This window comes from Hyaena hyaena, unplaced genomic scaffold (assembly GCF_003009895.1).
Source record: "Hyaena hyaena isolate Hyena2069 unplaced genomic scaffold, ASM300989v1 scaffold_103, whole genome shotgun sequence".
NCBI classification, from domain to species: domain Eukaryota; kingdom Metazoa; phylum Chordata; class Mammalia; order Carnivora; family Hyaenidae; genus Hyaena; species Hyaena hyaena.
In genome coordinates, this window is record NW_024080735.1 from 2,201,518 (window position 1) to 2,220,266 (window position 18,749).

General features: G+C 43.6%; 1 protein-coding gene across 8 annotated transcripts in view; it reads right to left on the reverse strand.

Annotated features, from left to right (window-relative positions):
• Positions 1-18,749, reverse strand: part of ENAH (ENAH actin regulator) — a 134,206-nt gene that overhangs the window by 55,805 nt on the left and 59,652 nt on the right. For all 8 annotated transcript variants that reach the window (XM_039235811.1, XM_039235812.1, XM_039235813.1 and 5 more), the window contains exons 2-3: positions 9,858-10,023; positions 1,636-1,813 (exon numbers count right to left, since the gene is read on the reverse strand). In XM_039235811.1, the coding sequence (XP_039091742.1) occupies positions 1,636-1,813; positions 9,858-10,023 (344 nt within the window). The remainder of the gene's footprint in view (positions 1-1,635; positions 1,814-9,857; positions 10,024-18,749) is intronic.

Consider the following 18,749-nt stretch of genomic DNA (forward strand, 5'->3'; position numbering starts at 1 on the left):
TGTTTGCAGCTAGTGAGATGACAGGCGATCTTCCCATTTGCCAAACTTCCCCATATGTGGAAATTACAAGAGAATGTAACTGAGTCTCTCTACATTAAGACGCATTAATTTCAAAAGCTCAAGATCAAAAGAAAAAACATTAATTAGCATTTGCATTTTGAAAGCAAACTGTATGACTATGTGCTGATAAAAACAATCCTTTCCAATTGATTAAAAAAACCTGGATGACAAGATGAAAACCAATCGCCTTAACCACTTCAACAGCATTCAGCTCCTAATGTACGTCCATCGACGCCCTTCTGAAGGTTGTAAAATAAAACGACTGCTCGTTTTGTTTCAAACCCAGGAAAGCCAACGTCATTGTCCTGCACGCCCCTCCGCACTCCCGTCCTTGGATTACGTGTTATGCAGCTGGCCTCTCCAGGGGGTGCAAAGAGCCACGATTCTGGTTTCTGCCCTGTGGTGAGGCCATGACGAAAGAGGGGCAGCTCTGTCCACGCGACAGCACCCACAAGGGACCCCCACCAGTGGCACTCAGACTGTCCACACCCACGACCGCGCACCCTGGCAGGCTCTCCTACACTGTTTTCTGGACTTACTGACAAACCAGAAGCCCCAGAGGCCGGTTTTCTCAAATAGACAAGATGTAAGAGCTACATACAAATTATTTACAGAAATCTTAATTTCCTCAAAGCATCTAACATAAACCATCTACAGGCATAAGAACATAGTTTCAGCAAGATTCCAAAATATTTTCTTGCTCTGAATTCATAACTGAAATAGACATGGGCTAGATAAGGCATTGTATAATAAGATTTTTAACATATCTATAACAGGCTTTAACCTTCAACAAAATAACAAAAATTAATCTGTCTCCTCTTAAAATACATACATTTTGTTGATAGCACATTCATATCATCAAGATCACTACTAACAACAAAGGCAAGAAAAATTGTACTTATATTGTTTTATAGAAGACACTTATTTTCAGAATATAAAACCTATCTCCCCAAAGAGATATAACCACACATTGGTGTATTTTGTTTTCAATTTTGTGGACCAAAACTAAAACACAGCTCATCTCTGATATATAGTTTTAAATCCTGGGTTTTTACAGTAAATTATTGCTGTAGATCTTTAACCGCCATGAAGTGTCAGAGGAAATGCAATTTGTGGCTTGTACCACCTGAGGGCACTCTAAAAACCTTTAAACAACTTCCAGAATCCAGTTCCTGAATACTAGAATGAGGGAAGCCCAGTTCTACTTGAGGTTCATGGGCTCCATAGTGGCTTAAAAAACGTGTTTCAGAAAACATGTGTTTCTTCGTACAAGGTGAGATGATAAATACATGTAATTTCTATCCACTGCCCATTCCCTGAGCCTCACATCCATGCAACAAAAGCTGAGGTTCTAGAGGAGAATGAGCATATCTACCTTTCAAATGACAAGGTTACAAATTTACTAACTAACCAATCTCTTAAGACTATCTTCAGACTCTATGTTTAGCATCAACAAATGAAAGGTCACCTTTCTGTGAAAAACAACAGAAATTCAAGAATTACTTCAAATCTACTTAACACATACATATACACGGCACTTCAGTTCAAGGAAACGAGTAAACCCAGACACCGTACCTGTTTCCTGTGAATTCAGCACCTCTAAGGCATGCATCATGGCACTTGCGAAGACATTGGCATCCTCCTTGCTGCCAAAGTTGAGGCCATACACCTGTCTAGCGTCTCGCCACTGGTGGAAGGTCTGTGTAGCTTGATTGTACTTCAACCCTTTAGGAATGGCACAATTTATCACGACCTAAAAGACAGTAATTCCTTATACAGTCAACCTAATAATTGGCAAAATCAACAAATCCTGATTGGATATACTTCTTCAAAACTGCTTCTGATGGACCTTGGCCAAAAACAAAAACCACCTGGTTAAAACAACTATCAACGGTAAAATCAACCTGTAAAAGTAACAGTCTGACGGAAGTTAGCTGTCTGATGGTTACAAAGGCCTGGCCTTTAAATAGTAAGTCAGCCGGACAAAAGAAAATCCATACCCTCATTAACTATATTTTAACATGTTTATTAAAGCATAATAAATTCAGAAAGCATACAAAACATAAGCATGTATCTTAGCGAATGTTCCCACATAGCCAAAATCCTGATCGAGAAATAGGATGTTAATACTAGAAACTTCCTTCCTAAATCCTCCACCTCCCAGATGAGGTCTGCAACTTTCTGAATTTTACACAAACAGAGCTACACGCAACACACCATTAACATCCATGCTCGCTGCCCCGACAACTGTGTATGGGAGTCCTCAGTTCGCTGTGCACAGCTGTGCTTTGTTCTCACTCACTGCTCGGTGGCGCCCCGCTGTGTCCCTCACACTGACTGACCCATCCTCCATTACTGGACATTTGGATTACTTGCAGTTTGGTACTATTGAAAATAGTTGACGTCACGAACATCCTACATGTCTCCGGTACACGTGAGGGCCTGTTCGGTTGGGCATATACCTGGGAGTGGGGCAATCACACACCAAAGATACGTTCAGCTTTAGCAGAAAACTTCATGGCTTTCCAAACCAGTTCTACCAATTTTCGCTCCCCTGGCCGCATACAACAGCCTGCATGAGTGCAAAAACACGTTATTGGAACGTCGGTCTGTATTTCTCCGATTACTAATGAGATTTAGTGCTTTTTCATGTTTTAAGGGCTATCCGGATACCTTCTTTAACAAACACCTGCTCAAATTAAACCTCTTGCCCATTTTTGTACTGAGCCATCCATTGTTTTCTTTATTGATTTGTAAGAGTCCCTTTATACATTCTGAACAGGACTGCCCCCATTACCTGTGTTGGTTATCTGTGCTTCAAATATCTTCTCCCCTAACAGAGTCTTCTGATGAATGGAAGTTCTTAACTTTTATTCCATCCAAATTAGGATTCTTTTACTCCAAAAGGCTAAAGCTTTTTGCAACTTGTTTAAGAAGTGTTTCTAGTCCCAAGACGATGAAAATACTATCCCATGTTATTTTAGCAGCTTTATCGTTTTAACTTTCAGATTACATCTCCAGACAGTTTATGCCTCTGGTATGAATGAAGGTTCGAATTTCCTTCCCAATACGGCCACCCAATCGATCCAGCATTGTCTATTAACTGTGCTTCACATTTACTTTTTTCATAAATCAGGTGGCTAAACGGCTCCATTTTGTTCTACTGGTCAATATGGCCATCTCTGAGTCACGAGGAGCACATCTGCATCACCGCTGCTCTCTCCCAAGCCGCGTGCCACTGGAGTGCTGTCCTCCTTCCCCTGGCCTTCACCGCTGCCGGAGCTGTCCTCAATCCTGTGCACAGCCATGGCTCTACATTCAGATGATTAATTCTGTGTTCCTTATGCCATCTGCCAGTCTCCACTTTTCACTAGAGTGTTCGGTCCACTTACTACGTTTCATATAAATTTGGGTCTAAATCCATCCTGCCTTCTTTCGAAGTTTATTATTATTACCCTTCTACTAGCTCGCCAGTTGCACCCGCTTCCGCTGCTGTGCCAGTAGCCATCCCAGAGATGACAAAAGGCACCAGAACATTATTGTCACATTTATGCAACAGCCAATCACTTAGGATTTGCCCACATTTACAATTTCTGCTGTTTTACTCCTCCTGCCCCTCCAGGCTTCTGTGGGGACTCTTTCTGATCCCGAAGAAGACACTTTATAATTTCAAGTTCTTTCAATGCAGATCTCGTGATAAATTCTCTCCATTTTTGTCAAAAAGTGTCTTTAGTTCACCATCATTGTTGAAGAGAATTTTTATTAGGTATGGAATTCGAAGGGGGTCACTTGTTTTCTTCAAAGCCCAGTGCCTTCCAAGCTCTTGCTGTTTCTGCCGAAAAGTCAGCTGACCACTCTCGGTCACTTCAGCCATCTTGTCTCCACTGACTGCTCGCAGGCCTCACACCTGTGAGGTGAGTGTGAGTGTCCGGTGTTTTCAACAGGACGGGTTTAGATGGTTTTCTTTGTATTTACCTACTTAAGGTCTACTGCATCTCTAAGGTGATATTCTATTATGAACTTGAAAATTCTTATTCATGATCTCCTCAGTTTTTCTTCTGCCCCATTCTCTCGTCTCCTCTGGGCCTCCAATCACACATACAATTTTCACTGTATCTCTCTTTTTTCTCTTAATCCCCTTCACCTCTTTCACCCAAACCCCCCAACCCCGCCACTTATTCCCTAGATTTATGAGCCTATAACCATTTTGTTTGTTTTGTTTTTTAGATTCCACATGTAAGTGAAATCCTGAGGTATCTGCCTTTTACTCCATTTAGTATCACACCCTCCAGATCCACCCTGGTTGTTGCAAATAGCACATGCCCTTCTGTGTTCCTGGCGGAGTAATCCTATGTTGGTCGTGTGTCCCAAATCCGTTGTATCCTCAGACCTAGGATTTGGGCTTGGGTAGGAGCAGAGCCATGGCTGGGTGAGGGTTCAAGCCTGGGAGAGGATAGGGGCCTATCCACCCACAGGGCAGAGACCTCTCCAGAGGGGTGAGTTGAGGGCAAGGGTCAGAGTCTGTATTTAGGGACCATGCTGACGTTTAGGTTAAGATTAGATTTTTGCTCAGGGGTACCTAGGTGGCTCAGTAGGTCAGGCGTCCAGCTTCGGTTCAGGTTATGATCTCAACAGTTCATGGTTTTGAGCTCTGCGTTGGTTCTGTGCTGTCAGCTCACAGCCTGGAGCCTGCTTCAGATTCTGTGTCTCCCTCCCTCTCTGCCCCTTCCTGGCTCACGCTCGCTCGCTCTCTCTCAAAAATAAACATTAAAAAAAAAAAAAGATTAGATTTTCGCTCAGAATCATACTCTCCAGCTCCATCCATGTCGCTGCAAAGAGCCAGTGTTCTTCTGTGCTCCTGGCTGGGAAACACTCCCCTGTGTATGCACCCCCCGTTTTCTCTGTCCGTTCGTGTATCAGTGGACACCTGGGTTACTTCCACATTCACCTACTATAAATATCACTGCAATAAACTGAGGGATACATATACCTTTTGGAATTAGTTTTTGTTTCCCTGTGTCTCTTCAGCTCTTTTTTATATGTCCATGTTTTTCTCTCAGAATATCTTAGCTTCAGTCTGAATATTTTCTTCTGATCTTTCAGTGTACAAATTCTTTTTAATTGTTACTAATTTGTTGTAAAACTCCTCACTGAACTGTCAACAGCAGGTTAATCTTCTATTCTGAAATGTCCATCTGGTTCTTTTTTCAAGTTTCCAGTTCTTGGCAGAAATTCTCAACCTTGTGTTATTTCCTTGACTATGTTAAGTATTAGTTATTTTATAGTGAATTTCTGATAACTGAGCTAACTGGATTCCCGAAGGATCTTGTTGTTCTATTGTGATTCCTCGTCTCCACATATGCCTGGCTACTTTGATCTAACGCCAGATGCTGTGTGTGGACAACTGTATGCACATTCTGTGGCCCACAATGATGCTCAGTTTTCCAGGGAAGATTTATGCTTGCTTCTGGCAAGCAGCTAGGGAAACTAACAATCCGAAACCAACTTCATCAAACAGTGAACGAAGTGGTTACAGGTTGGGTTTCGGTTCCCCTAAAGGCCAGCCTCATTCCGAGTCAAACCTCTCCCCAGGGGATGGGGCCTCTGGGTCCCACACCCATGGCCTGGGGATTACCAAGAAAACGCTCCCCTCATTAGCAGGCCCTAACTTCAGATTTTTGTTCTGCTGGTCCCAGGAGTCTGCCAAAAGCTCTGCAGACACATGCCTTGGAGGTCTGGAAGCTGGGCTCATTTCTCTGGTTCTTACTTCTTCCAGATCATAGACCCAGAATTCTTCTTTATCATGTAGGCTCTCCAAACAGTTTTTTTCTTCTTAAAATTCTGTCCAATTGTGTGTGTTCTCACAGAGAAGCTCTATTATGTTACCTTGTCCACCAAAACCCAAACTTGAAATTATTTTTAAAATATGACCATATATATATATAAAATACAAAAAATATAAAGACATTATACCAAGTGAAATAAGCCAGACAAATTGACAAATACTGTCTCATTCCACTTATCTGAAATATCTATAACTAAACTCATTAAAAAAAAAAAAAAGATAGGATGAAGGCTGCCAGGGACTAAGGAAGAGAAAAACAGGGACTTACTATTTAATGGGTTTGGAGTTTCAGTCTGGGAGGATGAAAAATTTCTGGAGATGAACAGGGGTGATGCTCAATAATGTGTGCGCACTTAATGCCACTGATCCGTACACTTAAAAATGGGTAACATGGGAAATTTTATGTTGTGTGCATTTTCCCATAATTTAAAAAAGGATGGCCTCTTGTTGTATGATGTAAGTATCGGGGTGGGGGCCACATACGAGTCCTTACCATTAAGTTGTTAAGTCTCATTTCAAGGTGGATCTGTACCCCTACTTGGCAAATGGTCTGATAAGGTCAGGCAAGAAAAACACAGCCACATTCACTTTTTCAATTGTTCACTAACAGAATGTTAAGAGAAGGGGGAAAATGTTACTTTAATCACATTACGTCATCCCTGGTTCACTCTCTCCACTGTGAGAAATTTAACATGTGGGTTCAACTGCTTCATTCATTTTTAACTTTCAGGGATAGACAATGCTGTATATCATCACAAGAAACTTTTATTACTTTTTTTTATTTTATCAAGTAGGCTCCACATCCAACATGGGGCTTGAACTTGTGGCCTGCGATCAAGGGCGGCACACTCCACTGACCGAGCCAGCGGCGCTTCTCCACCAACTTCACAGGTAAGGGGAAGCCTGTGTGTTCATTTAACACTCGCTGCTTGCTGGATGTCCACAAGAGGTGTTATCAGGCTCACACCTGATATTCATCCTCAGGTTATTCTCTAGATTAACGGTGGCACTCCATCCTACACATGCTCACCCTCCCACCAGGCCCCAAAAGAGAGAACTGTGCCCTGAACGTCTACTCTTCCTGGCCTCCTGGGCTCAGTACCTGATCTCGTCTCTGAAGTCGTCCACGCCCCTCTTCCCTGTCTTCTCCGCAAACTCATCCTTCTTGGATGCCTCTCTGTGCTGCAAATGATATGTACCGGACTGAAGCCACTCCCTGCACTCCTTCCCCCCATTCTCTGCAGCCCCCTGCAAACCTGAGCACGGTGCCCAGACCACACGGAGCACCAAATGTTAAGGAAAAAAAAAAAAAAAGTATTTTAATATGTATGTAACATGTGTGCATTCAATTTTACAAATAAATGGTAGGTGATTTTTTTAAAATGGCTCTTTACTACAAAAGTTTAGACATTGTTTAATAAATTACAGTAACATGTTTCCACTTAGACTGATAACCATTCAAAAATATAACAAGGTATTCTGGAAAACCAATTAGTTGTCAGATTTCTTCTTAGGTAATCACTTTTATTATTTTAAAGCAGTGTCTTTATAAAATTATACAGCTGACCTTCAAATAACAAAGGTTTAAACCACATGGGTCTACTTACCCATGGACATTTTTCCAAAACAGTCTTGTTTACAGTCCTGTAAATGTATGTTCTCTTCCTCATTAATGAATAACATTTTCTTTGCTCAGCTTACTTTAAGAATAAAATGTGTAGGGGCGCCTGGGTGGCTTAGTCGGTTAAGCGTCCGACTTTCGCTTAGGTCATGATCTCGCGGTTCGTGGGTTTGAGCCCCGCGTCGGGCTCTGTGCTGACTGCCAGCTCAGAGCCTGGAGCCTGTTTCAGTCTGTGACTCCCTCTCTCTCTGACCCTCCCCTGCTCACGCTGTCTCTCTCTCTCTCTCTCCTAGAAATAAATAAAATATTAAAAAAAAAAAGAATAAAATGTGTAATACATATAAAATACAAAATATATGTTCAACTATGTTACTGGTAAGACTTCCAATATAGAAGCACCAATATAGGGCGGCTCAATCGGTTAACAGTCCGACCTCGGCTCAGGTCATGATCTCCTGATTCATGGGTTCGAGCCCCCTGTCAGGCTCCGTGCTGACAGCTCAGACCCTGGAGGCTACTTGGGATTCTGTGTCTCCCTCTCTTTCTGTCCCTCCTCCGCTCAAGCTCTCTCTTTCTCAAAAAAAATATTGTTTTTTTAGATTTTAGGGATAGACTATTAACTATGGATAGTTATGGTTAGGACTGTGGGTTTGTTTTTGTTTGTTTTTGTTTTTCTACTAGTCTTGGTCAATTACATTTTTCTACAAAATAACCCATTTCTTGGCATAAAGCTGTTTATAATATAGTTGATCTCCTTACTGTAACTATAGTGCTATCTCTTTCCAATCATACTATGGTTTATTTGTAACTTTTCATTTTTTGTTTGATTCTGCCAATTTTTCCATTCAATGAAGCAGTTTTTGGGTTAATAATTTTTATTTTTATTTAGTTAATTTCTCCTTATATTTTTAGTATTTCCTTCTGCTTTCTTTGGGTCAAGCTCACCATTAAGACTTCTGAAGGCAGTTTATGTGTGCCACAGGTTTCCATATACCACATCCTGTCACTCAAGTCTAAGTCTTTTTATTTTCTAAGCATTTTTTACTCTTCATAATGATGTCAGCTTAGTGTCATGAATTTAGAAGTGTTTTTAAGTTTCCAAACATTTTGGGGCACCCGGGAGGCTCAGTCAGTTGAGCGTCCGACTCTTGGTTTTGGCTCAGGTCACGATCTCACCGTTTGTGACATCGAGCCCTGTGTCAGGCTCTGCCCTGACAGCGTGGGGTGTGCTTGGGATTCTCTACTCCCAACCCCCCCGCCTTTCCCCTGCTGGCTCTCTCTCTCTTTTTCTCTCTCTCCCTCTCTCTCTCTCAAAATAAACAAACTTTAAAAAGGAAAGAAGAAAGAAAGATACAAAATCCTTTGCGTCCTATGCTGAGGGTGTGTGACCCAGCACGGACCCCCACCCTGTGTAGACTGAGGTCTCAAGGCCCATCCTCCCACAGGCCCACGGCTGCTGCACACCTAAGATAGATCTAAGTCTGTAGTTATTCACAGTCTGTAACAGCCATCCTGAAACACAGGGCTGCTGCAGCATCTGTCTGCATGCTATACCGGGGCTCCTAGCGGAAACCCAGGGACAAGCCTTTCCTTGGTTAAGGGCTCAGCCGGAGGTTTGTCCCATTTTTCCTGCATGTGTTTGACTCCACCATCTTACCAGAACCGAAAGTATTTCATAAATCTTTATACAAGTTCTTGCTGCGATTAGCATATACTTGGTGTGAGTGAGGCCCCATCCATGTTTTCCTCTACCTACTACTGCTCCTGGCCCGCGAAGGCCCAAGACATCAAGTCATCAGATAATCCAGTCACCTTTCTGAGAAATCCAGAGCAGGGAATTAGGAAAAGCTTAGTTTTGATCCCAGATATGAATTACAAAGGCCTAACTATTCCAGCAATCTTAAAACCTACGATGTTTCCACCATACATGAATTTGCAATATTTTCTGAAATTACTAACACTTTCAACTCCCTCTTCTAGCCCCACACCTGTGGCAGGAAATGAATTCCTTAAACATACAACCTGCTACTTAAGTGGTATTTCACATTTTGGTTTGTCCTAAATTTACTTTAGATTCCCAAACCTTGCTAGCTGGAAGCCAGAAGATCTAAAGAATGTTCATAATTTAAACTCATATTTGTTTTTTTGTACAATTAGCTCTAAATCCTCATCCAACCAAGGTGGAAAGAGCGGGAAAGGCAACGCCATCCCCAGCTGTCCCACCCAGAGCAGGCTGACTGTAGTTGCAAAGAACCTCTTCAGTGTGCAGACTACTTTACAAGTCCTTCTGTAATTCTAGATAACTTTCACTAAGAAGGTAGAGACCCTTACCTGATGATCCTGAATCTTCCTGCCCACCACTCTGAACGTGTTGTTGCCTGTATGGTGATATATGTGAACTCTGCTGAACCCTGTTGAGCCACCAGCAGGTACCCACTTCTTGTTGGCATCATCATAAACCATCACAGCAGCTCTTGCCTGACAGATACTCTGTTCACTGTAAAAAATAAAACGTGCAAACTTAAGACATTTAGTGTATGTGAAGCTTCCCATTCAGCCCTACACAACAGAGTGAGCCCACAATTAGTGCCTCATCGGCTGCTAGAACAACGGGGAACATGACGGAGGCTTCCTGCCTTGATGGGTAAAGTCTAAGGGGGAAAAGAGACCAAAATCTGATGTGTAATGAGGGACCAGGGGGCGGTCAGGATCCACGAAGAGCACGTAGACAAGAAACACAAGAAATGTTTTCTAACCTAATACACTATCTAATACATTCATTAAACTGAACTCAACCACAGTATAAATTAGCCATCACTTGTCCAACCGTATATATGTTTATAACACTGGTGACCTATGATTACCCACTCTTTACTGGAAAGGTTGTTTTTACCACTGGGCTTGCTGCAAGTCCTACATAACAAATTCAGACAACTTCCATCTGTTCCAGGAGATACGGCGTGTCCGCTAACAGTCAATGGATGGCAATGTGACTTAAGTCCTCGACTCCACTTGGGCGAGACAAAATCCTATGTTCTAAATTTCATTTAACTATGAGAAAGTAAAATGAGATAATTTCTAAAGATCCCTCTAGATTTTAAATTCTAACCCTCATAGATAAATATTAAAGAGGACTAATTTCCAGGAAGGATCTTTAAATCTCAGCTTCATTTCCATTATTTGTTACCAAGTAAGACTGAGATACATGAATGTATAAATATAGAGATGACCTTAATTTCCTATTATGTACTGGGTTCATCTTTTAAATATTCTATAATATTACTGGGGGGAAAAGGGCTGCTTTGAGTGCGATTACTTCATACCATATCTTATTTTTCAAAAATCAAATACCAAGAATGAGCAACAGAAGAAAACAGGTACGTTATGTCAAACCAATTAAAACGACTCAATCTCCACATCCAAGACTTAGCTGAAGCTTAAAGCAGAGACCAGTGGCGATTTCCCAGGAGCTGAGCCAACCTCACCCTTAACAAAAGCATTGTCCGTTCTACCAGTTTTAGCCTGTTATTAGTGTGGGTTCTTGGCCAATATCCTCAAAAACAAGTCACTCCCAGACCCTCCCCTCTTACCCACGCCTCTGCCCCATCCATCAACAGTCTGTGTTTCACTCTTGTCATGTGACCTGACACAGAAGATCAGGGGAGACCCACCAGGGTGATGGCACTGAGCAACACGGTTGCTTTGGAACAGCGAGGTCATCACTATTTCTACCTTTCCATCAGAGAAACAGTTACAAGAACTAACTTGTAACAATATATGTGCGGCACAAACACTGAAATAAAGTGGCACTGTCTAAATTTTTATGCTGCACTGAAATTTCTTGGTAAACTAGGTCTGGGAATAAAAACATGCTAATGACAAAAAGCGTGAATTATTTCTAAATGCCTAATTAAAGAGAATCTGTCAGCTTAAAAGCTGGAATCTCTTCATGGCCCACAACAGAAATACTTGTGAAGAGACAGCATTTGCAGGGTCCTGCACAAAGATTATGTGAAACAAGCTTAGGCAAAGTGCCCCTTACAGTATATGATCCAAGAATAAACCTACTATTAATCGTAAATAACAAATCTGTAAATTAATACAGAACAGCATTTTCCTGTTTTCAAAAATTAGTATTTCGGGACATAGGTTTCCTAAGGTTCAAAATACAATGTCTCCCCAGAAGTCCCAGTGGGATCAAATAAACCAAAGCAATAAACCCCCATTTGTTGTAAATTAAACCATTCCATGCCTTAAAAAATTTTTTTTAAGTTTATTTATTTATTTTGAGATATACATAGTGAGCAGGGGAGGGGCAGAGAGGGAGGGAGAGACAGAATCTCAAGCAGGCTCTACACTGACAGTGGGGTTCATGATGTGAGATCATAACCTGAGCCAAAATTAAGAGTTGGACCCTTAACCAACTAAGTCACCCAGATGCTCCTCCACCCCAAATTTTTTAAATATACACAGGAAATATAAAAACAAGAGTTGCCTCCACTTTTCCCTCCATGTTTCTTCCCCACTGCTCTAGAATGGGCTTCTGGAGACATTCTAAATACTGAAGTACACAGTTAACCAAACAGCTTCGACTAATCCTTGATTAATCAAGATATATACAAACTCCTTAGCAATCAAAGGTCTTAGCACTTCAATTTCCCTGGGAAAGCTATAACCACAGAAACAAAGACAAATGGACACAGCCAAGTAGCCAAGGACAAAAATGCAAAAATTAGTTGACTAGTTTTCTAATGGAAATGAAATCTTCAAAATGAAATGTCAAAAATACAAACCCAGCTCTAAACAAAGTCATGAAGCACCAACAGAAGCCAAGAGTAAAGAGAAGAAAAAGAAATGGGTAACAGGAGCACAGCCATGTGGCAAGCTGTTAAGGGACAGGTTATGCCCAAATAACCCTGTTGTCCTATAAGCCACTGGGTGCTCCGGAAAGCCACGGCGAGGCCCAGGAGAGAAGATAAGTCGTTGCCCACTGGTGTTCTTGGGGACAAGCTCAAGCCAAATCTCTCCAGTTCTGCTCCACAGCATCTGAGGGTCCATGCTCACTGGACAAGACGTCTGTGCTGTAATAAACATCCCTTGGCCTCTGCCCCAGCTCCAGGCACACGGCTCCTAGGAGCCCTGCACTCTGCTGGGTGGCAAACAGCTCTCAAGTCTGCTCATAAATGGCTCCATGCTTCAAGATGGAGGCTGACTGCCAGAAACACCAAGCCATGCTGAGAGCACTGAAATTTTCTGTGCTTCTGGGGAAGGAAAGGGGACAGAGACTGGTCTCACTCACCAACAGGCACTACTGTCATCAGTCATGCCTGAGGAACGCACCCTCCTAAACATGCAGACAAGCTCCACACCAGTGCTGGGAGGGCGGCAAGCCTCCGGAGGGCATGGAACCCTGTGGTTGCCCCAGACTGTGCGCTACGCACCTTCTCTACCTGGCTCTTCCTACATTATATCCTTTATTTAAAACAAAACCATAATAGCAAGTCCAGCAGCTTTCTAAGAACTGTTCTAGCAAATGACTGAACTTGAAGGGAGGTGGTGGGAACAGCAGAATCTGAGGTCAGCTGGGCATTAAATACGCAGGCAACCCAAGGAGCCCACTGGCCGCTGGTCCCTGAAGGGGGCCTGGGGGACTGAGCCCTTAACCTGTGGTGTCTGTGCTAACTCCAAAGGGTGTCAGAAGTGAACTGAACTGGGAACCCCAACTGGTGCTAGAAAATAGAATTGGCGGTTGGTTGATGTGAGAAGAAAACCAACTCTGATTAAAGGTGCACATAAAATAGGCCAGTGGTACCCAGTTTGGGATTTCATGAACCCACAGACTTCAAAAATAGATGGGATGGATCAATCTAGAGTCAGCTGACAATATTTTGGTCCACTTCCCAGGGAGGAGATGGGGGGGTAGGGGTGGTGGTTGAGAGGGAGGAAACAGCACAGCAACTTATTAAAATGAGAATATTCTGGAACTTAATCTCAAAATAAAAATCATGTAATGTAACATAACATAAATGTAGTAACTGGCTTTCTATACAATTCTCTAGAACATAAGCTATTTTTCCCCATTTCTCCCTCGTCCAGTGAAATACTTACAAGGGCCTGCTTACAGCAGGATTGGCCTCAGTCATGAGAGAGGTGCCTACACGTGGGTGCACATATGAGCAATGGAGAAGTGACAGAAACCGCTTATTGATTTTTCTGATAAGAATTTCCAGCTTTATTTGAAGTTTTAGCTGAGAAAGCAACGAGTAAACTTACAAATTGCTGAAATTATATCCATATGAGCAGCTTTTCGGGGAAAAGTGAAATGGAAGGAAGGCAAGATTTAAGTACCACAGCTACCAAAGGAAAAAAAAAAAAAAAACAAGAAAATGAGTATCTAAACAAAAGCCCAGCAAAAGAACTGACCCTTCTAATACCATTCTCTCTGCATTATAGTAAGCCTCAAAAATAAACCCCTAGTCAAAGTCTTCAACGTTGTGAGTCAGTAAAGGAACTGCACACAAGATTAAATTGGTAAGTTACTAAGCTATAGTTTTGTGAAGATCAAGCACTCAATTAGTTATAAATAAAAACTTTAGGGGCGCCTGGGTGGCTAAGTTGGTTAAGCATCCGACTTTGGCTCAGGTCATGATCTCACAGTTCGTGGGTTCGAGCCCAGCATCAGACTCTGTGCTGAATGCTTCCTCAGAGCCTGGAGCCTGTTTCGGATTCTGTGTCTCCCTCTCTCTGCCCCTCCCCTGCTCACGCTCTGTCTCTTTCTGTCTCTCTGAAAAAGAAACAAACATAAAAAAAACTTCTTATGACCAAATGCAGTTGGTATACACAATTACATTTCATCTTCCTAATATTAATTTTGGTATTTTAAAATGAAATATGACATTAGAAGGCTAGAGACAGCTGATTTTTAAAAAAAGGTATAAAAACCATGATACTATGTTACAATTTTGTGGCTTCACCAGGTAATTCATTTCTGAATATAGCCCAACTTCCGTGACAAAACCACGTGATGGCAGAGAACCGCATGACAAATTCTATTCTCACAGGTCCCAGGGCTTATTAAATAGCAGACTCAGGACAGCCGGGTCACTCTCCTATACACCCTGAGGCTGCAATAAAGCCCGATCTTTGAAAACAGCAACTTCTCAAAGACATCACTCGTGAGTTCCTAACTTGTCAATGAAGCAGGACTATGACAGTGCCTAGCACACAGTAAATACTCTTTGAGTGCTTATTCAGTGCAGTTTCACCTAACAAAATCCCACTCCTCAAGGCCTGAATCAAGTATCATCCTTCCTGTGAAATGTTTCTGGGGCCCCAATGCTGAATTTAATCCCCCCCCACCCCCCGCCAGCTGCTGTAGCATTCAGTAACCTTTCAACAGGAGGACTCTGAGGAGATGTTTGGCCACAAGAGGAGCTGCGATTTTACTCAAGGGGTTTAAGCGCAACATGATTTCCATTTTTAAAAGCAGACTCAAGCTACCATGTAAAGAAAGGGTTCAAGAAGGTGGCAGATGGGGCGCCTGGGTGGCTTAGTCGGTTAAGCGTCTGACTTTCGCTTAGGTCATGATCTCGCGGTTCGTGGGTTCGGGCCCCGCATCGGGCTCTGTGCTGACTGCCAGCTCAGAGCCTGGAGCCTGTTTCAATCTGTGACTCCCTCTCTCTCTGACCCTCTCCTGCTCACGCTGTCTCTCTCTCTCTCTCTCCTAGAAATAAATAAAACATTTAAAAAAAAAAAAAAAAAAAAGAAGGTGGCAGGAATTCAAGAAGCTCAGGCTGGCATGAAGACCAGTGTGGACTTTGCATATGGGGAGGTGTGGGGGGATGTGGGGAGGTGTCGGGGGGTCATAGAGGATTCGTGGAGAGGTGTGGAGAGACAGAAGGGGTGCGTGGGGAGCCGTGGGGGACGTGGGGAGACATGGGCTATGCACATGGGGAGGTGTGGGCAGGCGTGGGGAGGTGTGGGGAGATGTGGGGGGTACGTGGGGAGACATGGGCTGTGTACATGGGGAGGTGTGTGGAGACATGAGGGGTCTGTGGGGAGGTGTGGGGAGATGTGGGGGGTTTGTGGGGAGATGTGGGGGGTTTGTGGGGAGACGTGGGGGGTTGGCAGGGAGATGTGGGAGGTTCGTGGGGAGGCATGGGAGGTTCATGGGGAGTTGTGGGGGATTTGTGGGGAGACATGGGGGCATGGGGAGACAGGGCTCATGGGGAGGTGTGGAAAGACATGCGGGGTTTGTGGGGAGTAATGGGGAGACATGGGGGGTGTGGAGAGACGTGGGGGGCATGGGGAGGTGTGGGGGGAGATGGAGAGGCATGGGCTGGGGGGGGGGGCAGGGCGTGGGTAGTGTGGGAAGGGCAGCACGTAGACCCCGGCTGGAAGACACCAGACGGAATCTGCTGCTAGCAGATGGGGGGCGGGCAGGGGGCCCAGCAGAGGCAGGAAGAAACAATGGACAATACCTAGCAGTCTCCTGATAAGGAGTATGTGGCACAACGCAGTGTGCATATCACTATTGAAAATCATGGTCCCAATTCACTTATTTATTTTTACACACATATAAAGGGGCCTTCCACATCCCTGAAATCCCCAATATGCAACACAGAGCCTAACCCAAGGTAAACCACCACGGTCTGTACAACCACCTCTACTATATGACCAACCTCTTAGAGGAAGAGAATTAGCACCTGGCCTATTGTGATCCTGAGTCATCCCATGAACTAAGATGACAGTAATTCGGAAGACAAAATATTAAAACAGAAATTACACTAAAAAATTGCAAATTTTAGGATAGAATTTCCCATCTTCTGCTCTGATGTCAATATTTTTGCTCAAGCCTGCAATATTATAACATTTCAAGCATTAAAGAGGCCTGAGAGTGAAACAATGTTAGATTTCAATTCAGTTCACGCCTATACTGCACAGCTGCTGGGGCACAGCGTATGACGGAGCTGGGCCATCTCAGTTATAAAAGATCATGCATTCCAGCTGGAAGAGCACCTGTGTGGACTCAGGCACCAGCAGAATCACAGAGTGCTTTTTCTCTCAGTTCCCCACTCCCAACCCAGCTGCCCTACAAACTCAGGGGTCACTCCAGAATCCTTCCTACCCTCATCCGCCCAGGCACTCAACTCGGCACCAAGGCCTGTCCGTTCTACTCCCTAATGAACTTCTAAGTTCATCAGCTCCCTTTGCTTGCAGTGCTCAAAAGCTCTGTCCCCCAACCCCAGGATCTTAGCAATCTAACTGGCATTTCTAGCTGCAATCTTACTCCCTCCTCCCAATGCTTCGACGGGCATTTTTCTAAGTGAAGCCTGATAGTGTCACTCTTCCGGTTAAGGTCTCATTTCAGGACAGACTCTGCCTTCCTAACGTGGCAGACAAGGCCCATGGTGATTTGACCTGTGTTCCTCAACATCCTTTCTTTGTTTCCAGTGTGTACTGATGGTGCCTGGGGGCTCAGACATTTAAGCATCCAACTCCTGATTTTGGCTCAAGTCATGATCTCAAGGTTTGTGAGTTCGAGCCCCATATCTGGCTCTGGTGACAGTGCAGAGCCTGCTTCAGATCCTCTGTCTCCCTCTTTCTCTGCCCCTCTTCCGCTCGTGCATGCGTGCACTCTCTCTCTTAAAAATAAACATTTTTTTAAATAATAAAAATTTTAAAATACATAAAGTAAAATTTAAGATGTTTAAACACACAAATACGGATTGGGCACGTAAAGTGCGCCAGGCACCACTCCACCACCCTAGTGCTGGGGGTACATCTGTGTTCACAACAGGCCACCCCCGACAGCACAGTGACCATGATGCCATCCTTGTCCATATATCCACACACTGCACCTGCCTGTTCCGGCTACCTACCTGCACATTTCCTCTTCCCAAACACCCTCTGCCTAATACTCAGCTAGCCCTCCAATTTTAGACATGAGGGGCACATCCTCCTGAAGGTTTTTCCTGCCCCCCCAAAGGAACTCACCCATTCTGTTCTCACAACCCACTATGTGCTCCACCTCTCCACCAACATCATGCTAAACCCCTGAAGGGCAGGCACTGTATCTTTTCATCCCTCCTAGTTAAGATCTGTTAAAAAAAAGTGACTTGAAAAGGAGTGACAGACAGTAACTGAAGAAAGCTTAAAAAAAGAAGTGTAAGCTTTGGTTAAGAACCCCAAAGTATGCCAGGAAGTCCCCTTTTTTGACTTCCAATACCCAAATGGATAACCTACCAAGTCCTCCACTTTCTGTCTGTAAAACCCACCATAGGCACTCAAGAGCCAGAGCTGGGAGGCTCCCCACGCCCCACTCTCTTCTCCCAGCAGCTGTCTTGTGTGATCAAGAGTCAGCTATGTCTGTCCCCACATGTATCCATTCCAACTGTATTTGTCTCACAATTGTGCAACCAATTAAGTTGCTACCGTGCAAATACACAGAAATCCTATTAAATTAGATTGAGCATTTCAGAAAGTCTCTACTGAGGCCTGAGTCACTGACAGCTGTGAGGCATGTTATCAAGGGTGGAGGGCCTGCTCCGGTCTGGCAGGTTCTGCACTTGGAACACTTCGCGTGCACCCCTCTTCTCTCTCCATCTTCACCTTCAAGAAACCAAAGTTGAAACTCATGACAGAACACGGGCATGCGTTAGGAAAGAAAAACACTGTAGAATTCTCATCACCAGACCAACATGAAAGGCTGAACAGATCAAGGCTACAGAACTAACACATGTGCGTTATAAAGTAGACTAAAACGTTTAAAGACACGTATCATTTTTAAGGACACCCAACTTTAACTAGATTGGTTACCCAACCATTACCACCAGGGCAGGTCACCCTGGGCTCAAGGGCTTATGGCAGTTAGGAAATGCTAAATATGTTTTTCTCCTTCACAAAAAAAACTTGCTAAGATTCAGGGGGACTGCTAGTAACAGTCACAGCTATGACACTGTCATAGCCACTGTCACAGCTATGACACTGTCATAGCCACTGTCATAGCTATGACACTAAGGGACACATGAGATGTGAATGCCACTGACAAACAGAGACAAAATAAGGGCAGCAATCTGTCTTCTGCAAGGCAAGAAAACCATCTGGGAGGCAGCAGTAGGAAGAATGCGTAGAAAGGCAAACCCTCCCGTGGAGACCGCACAGGCGTACACCACTCTGGGAAATGCTAAGGTTAAAAAAGTAAAAATACCAATGTGTCACTAC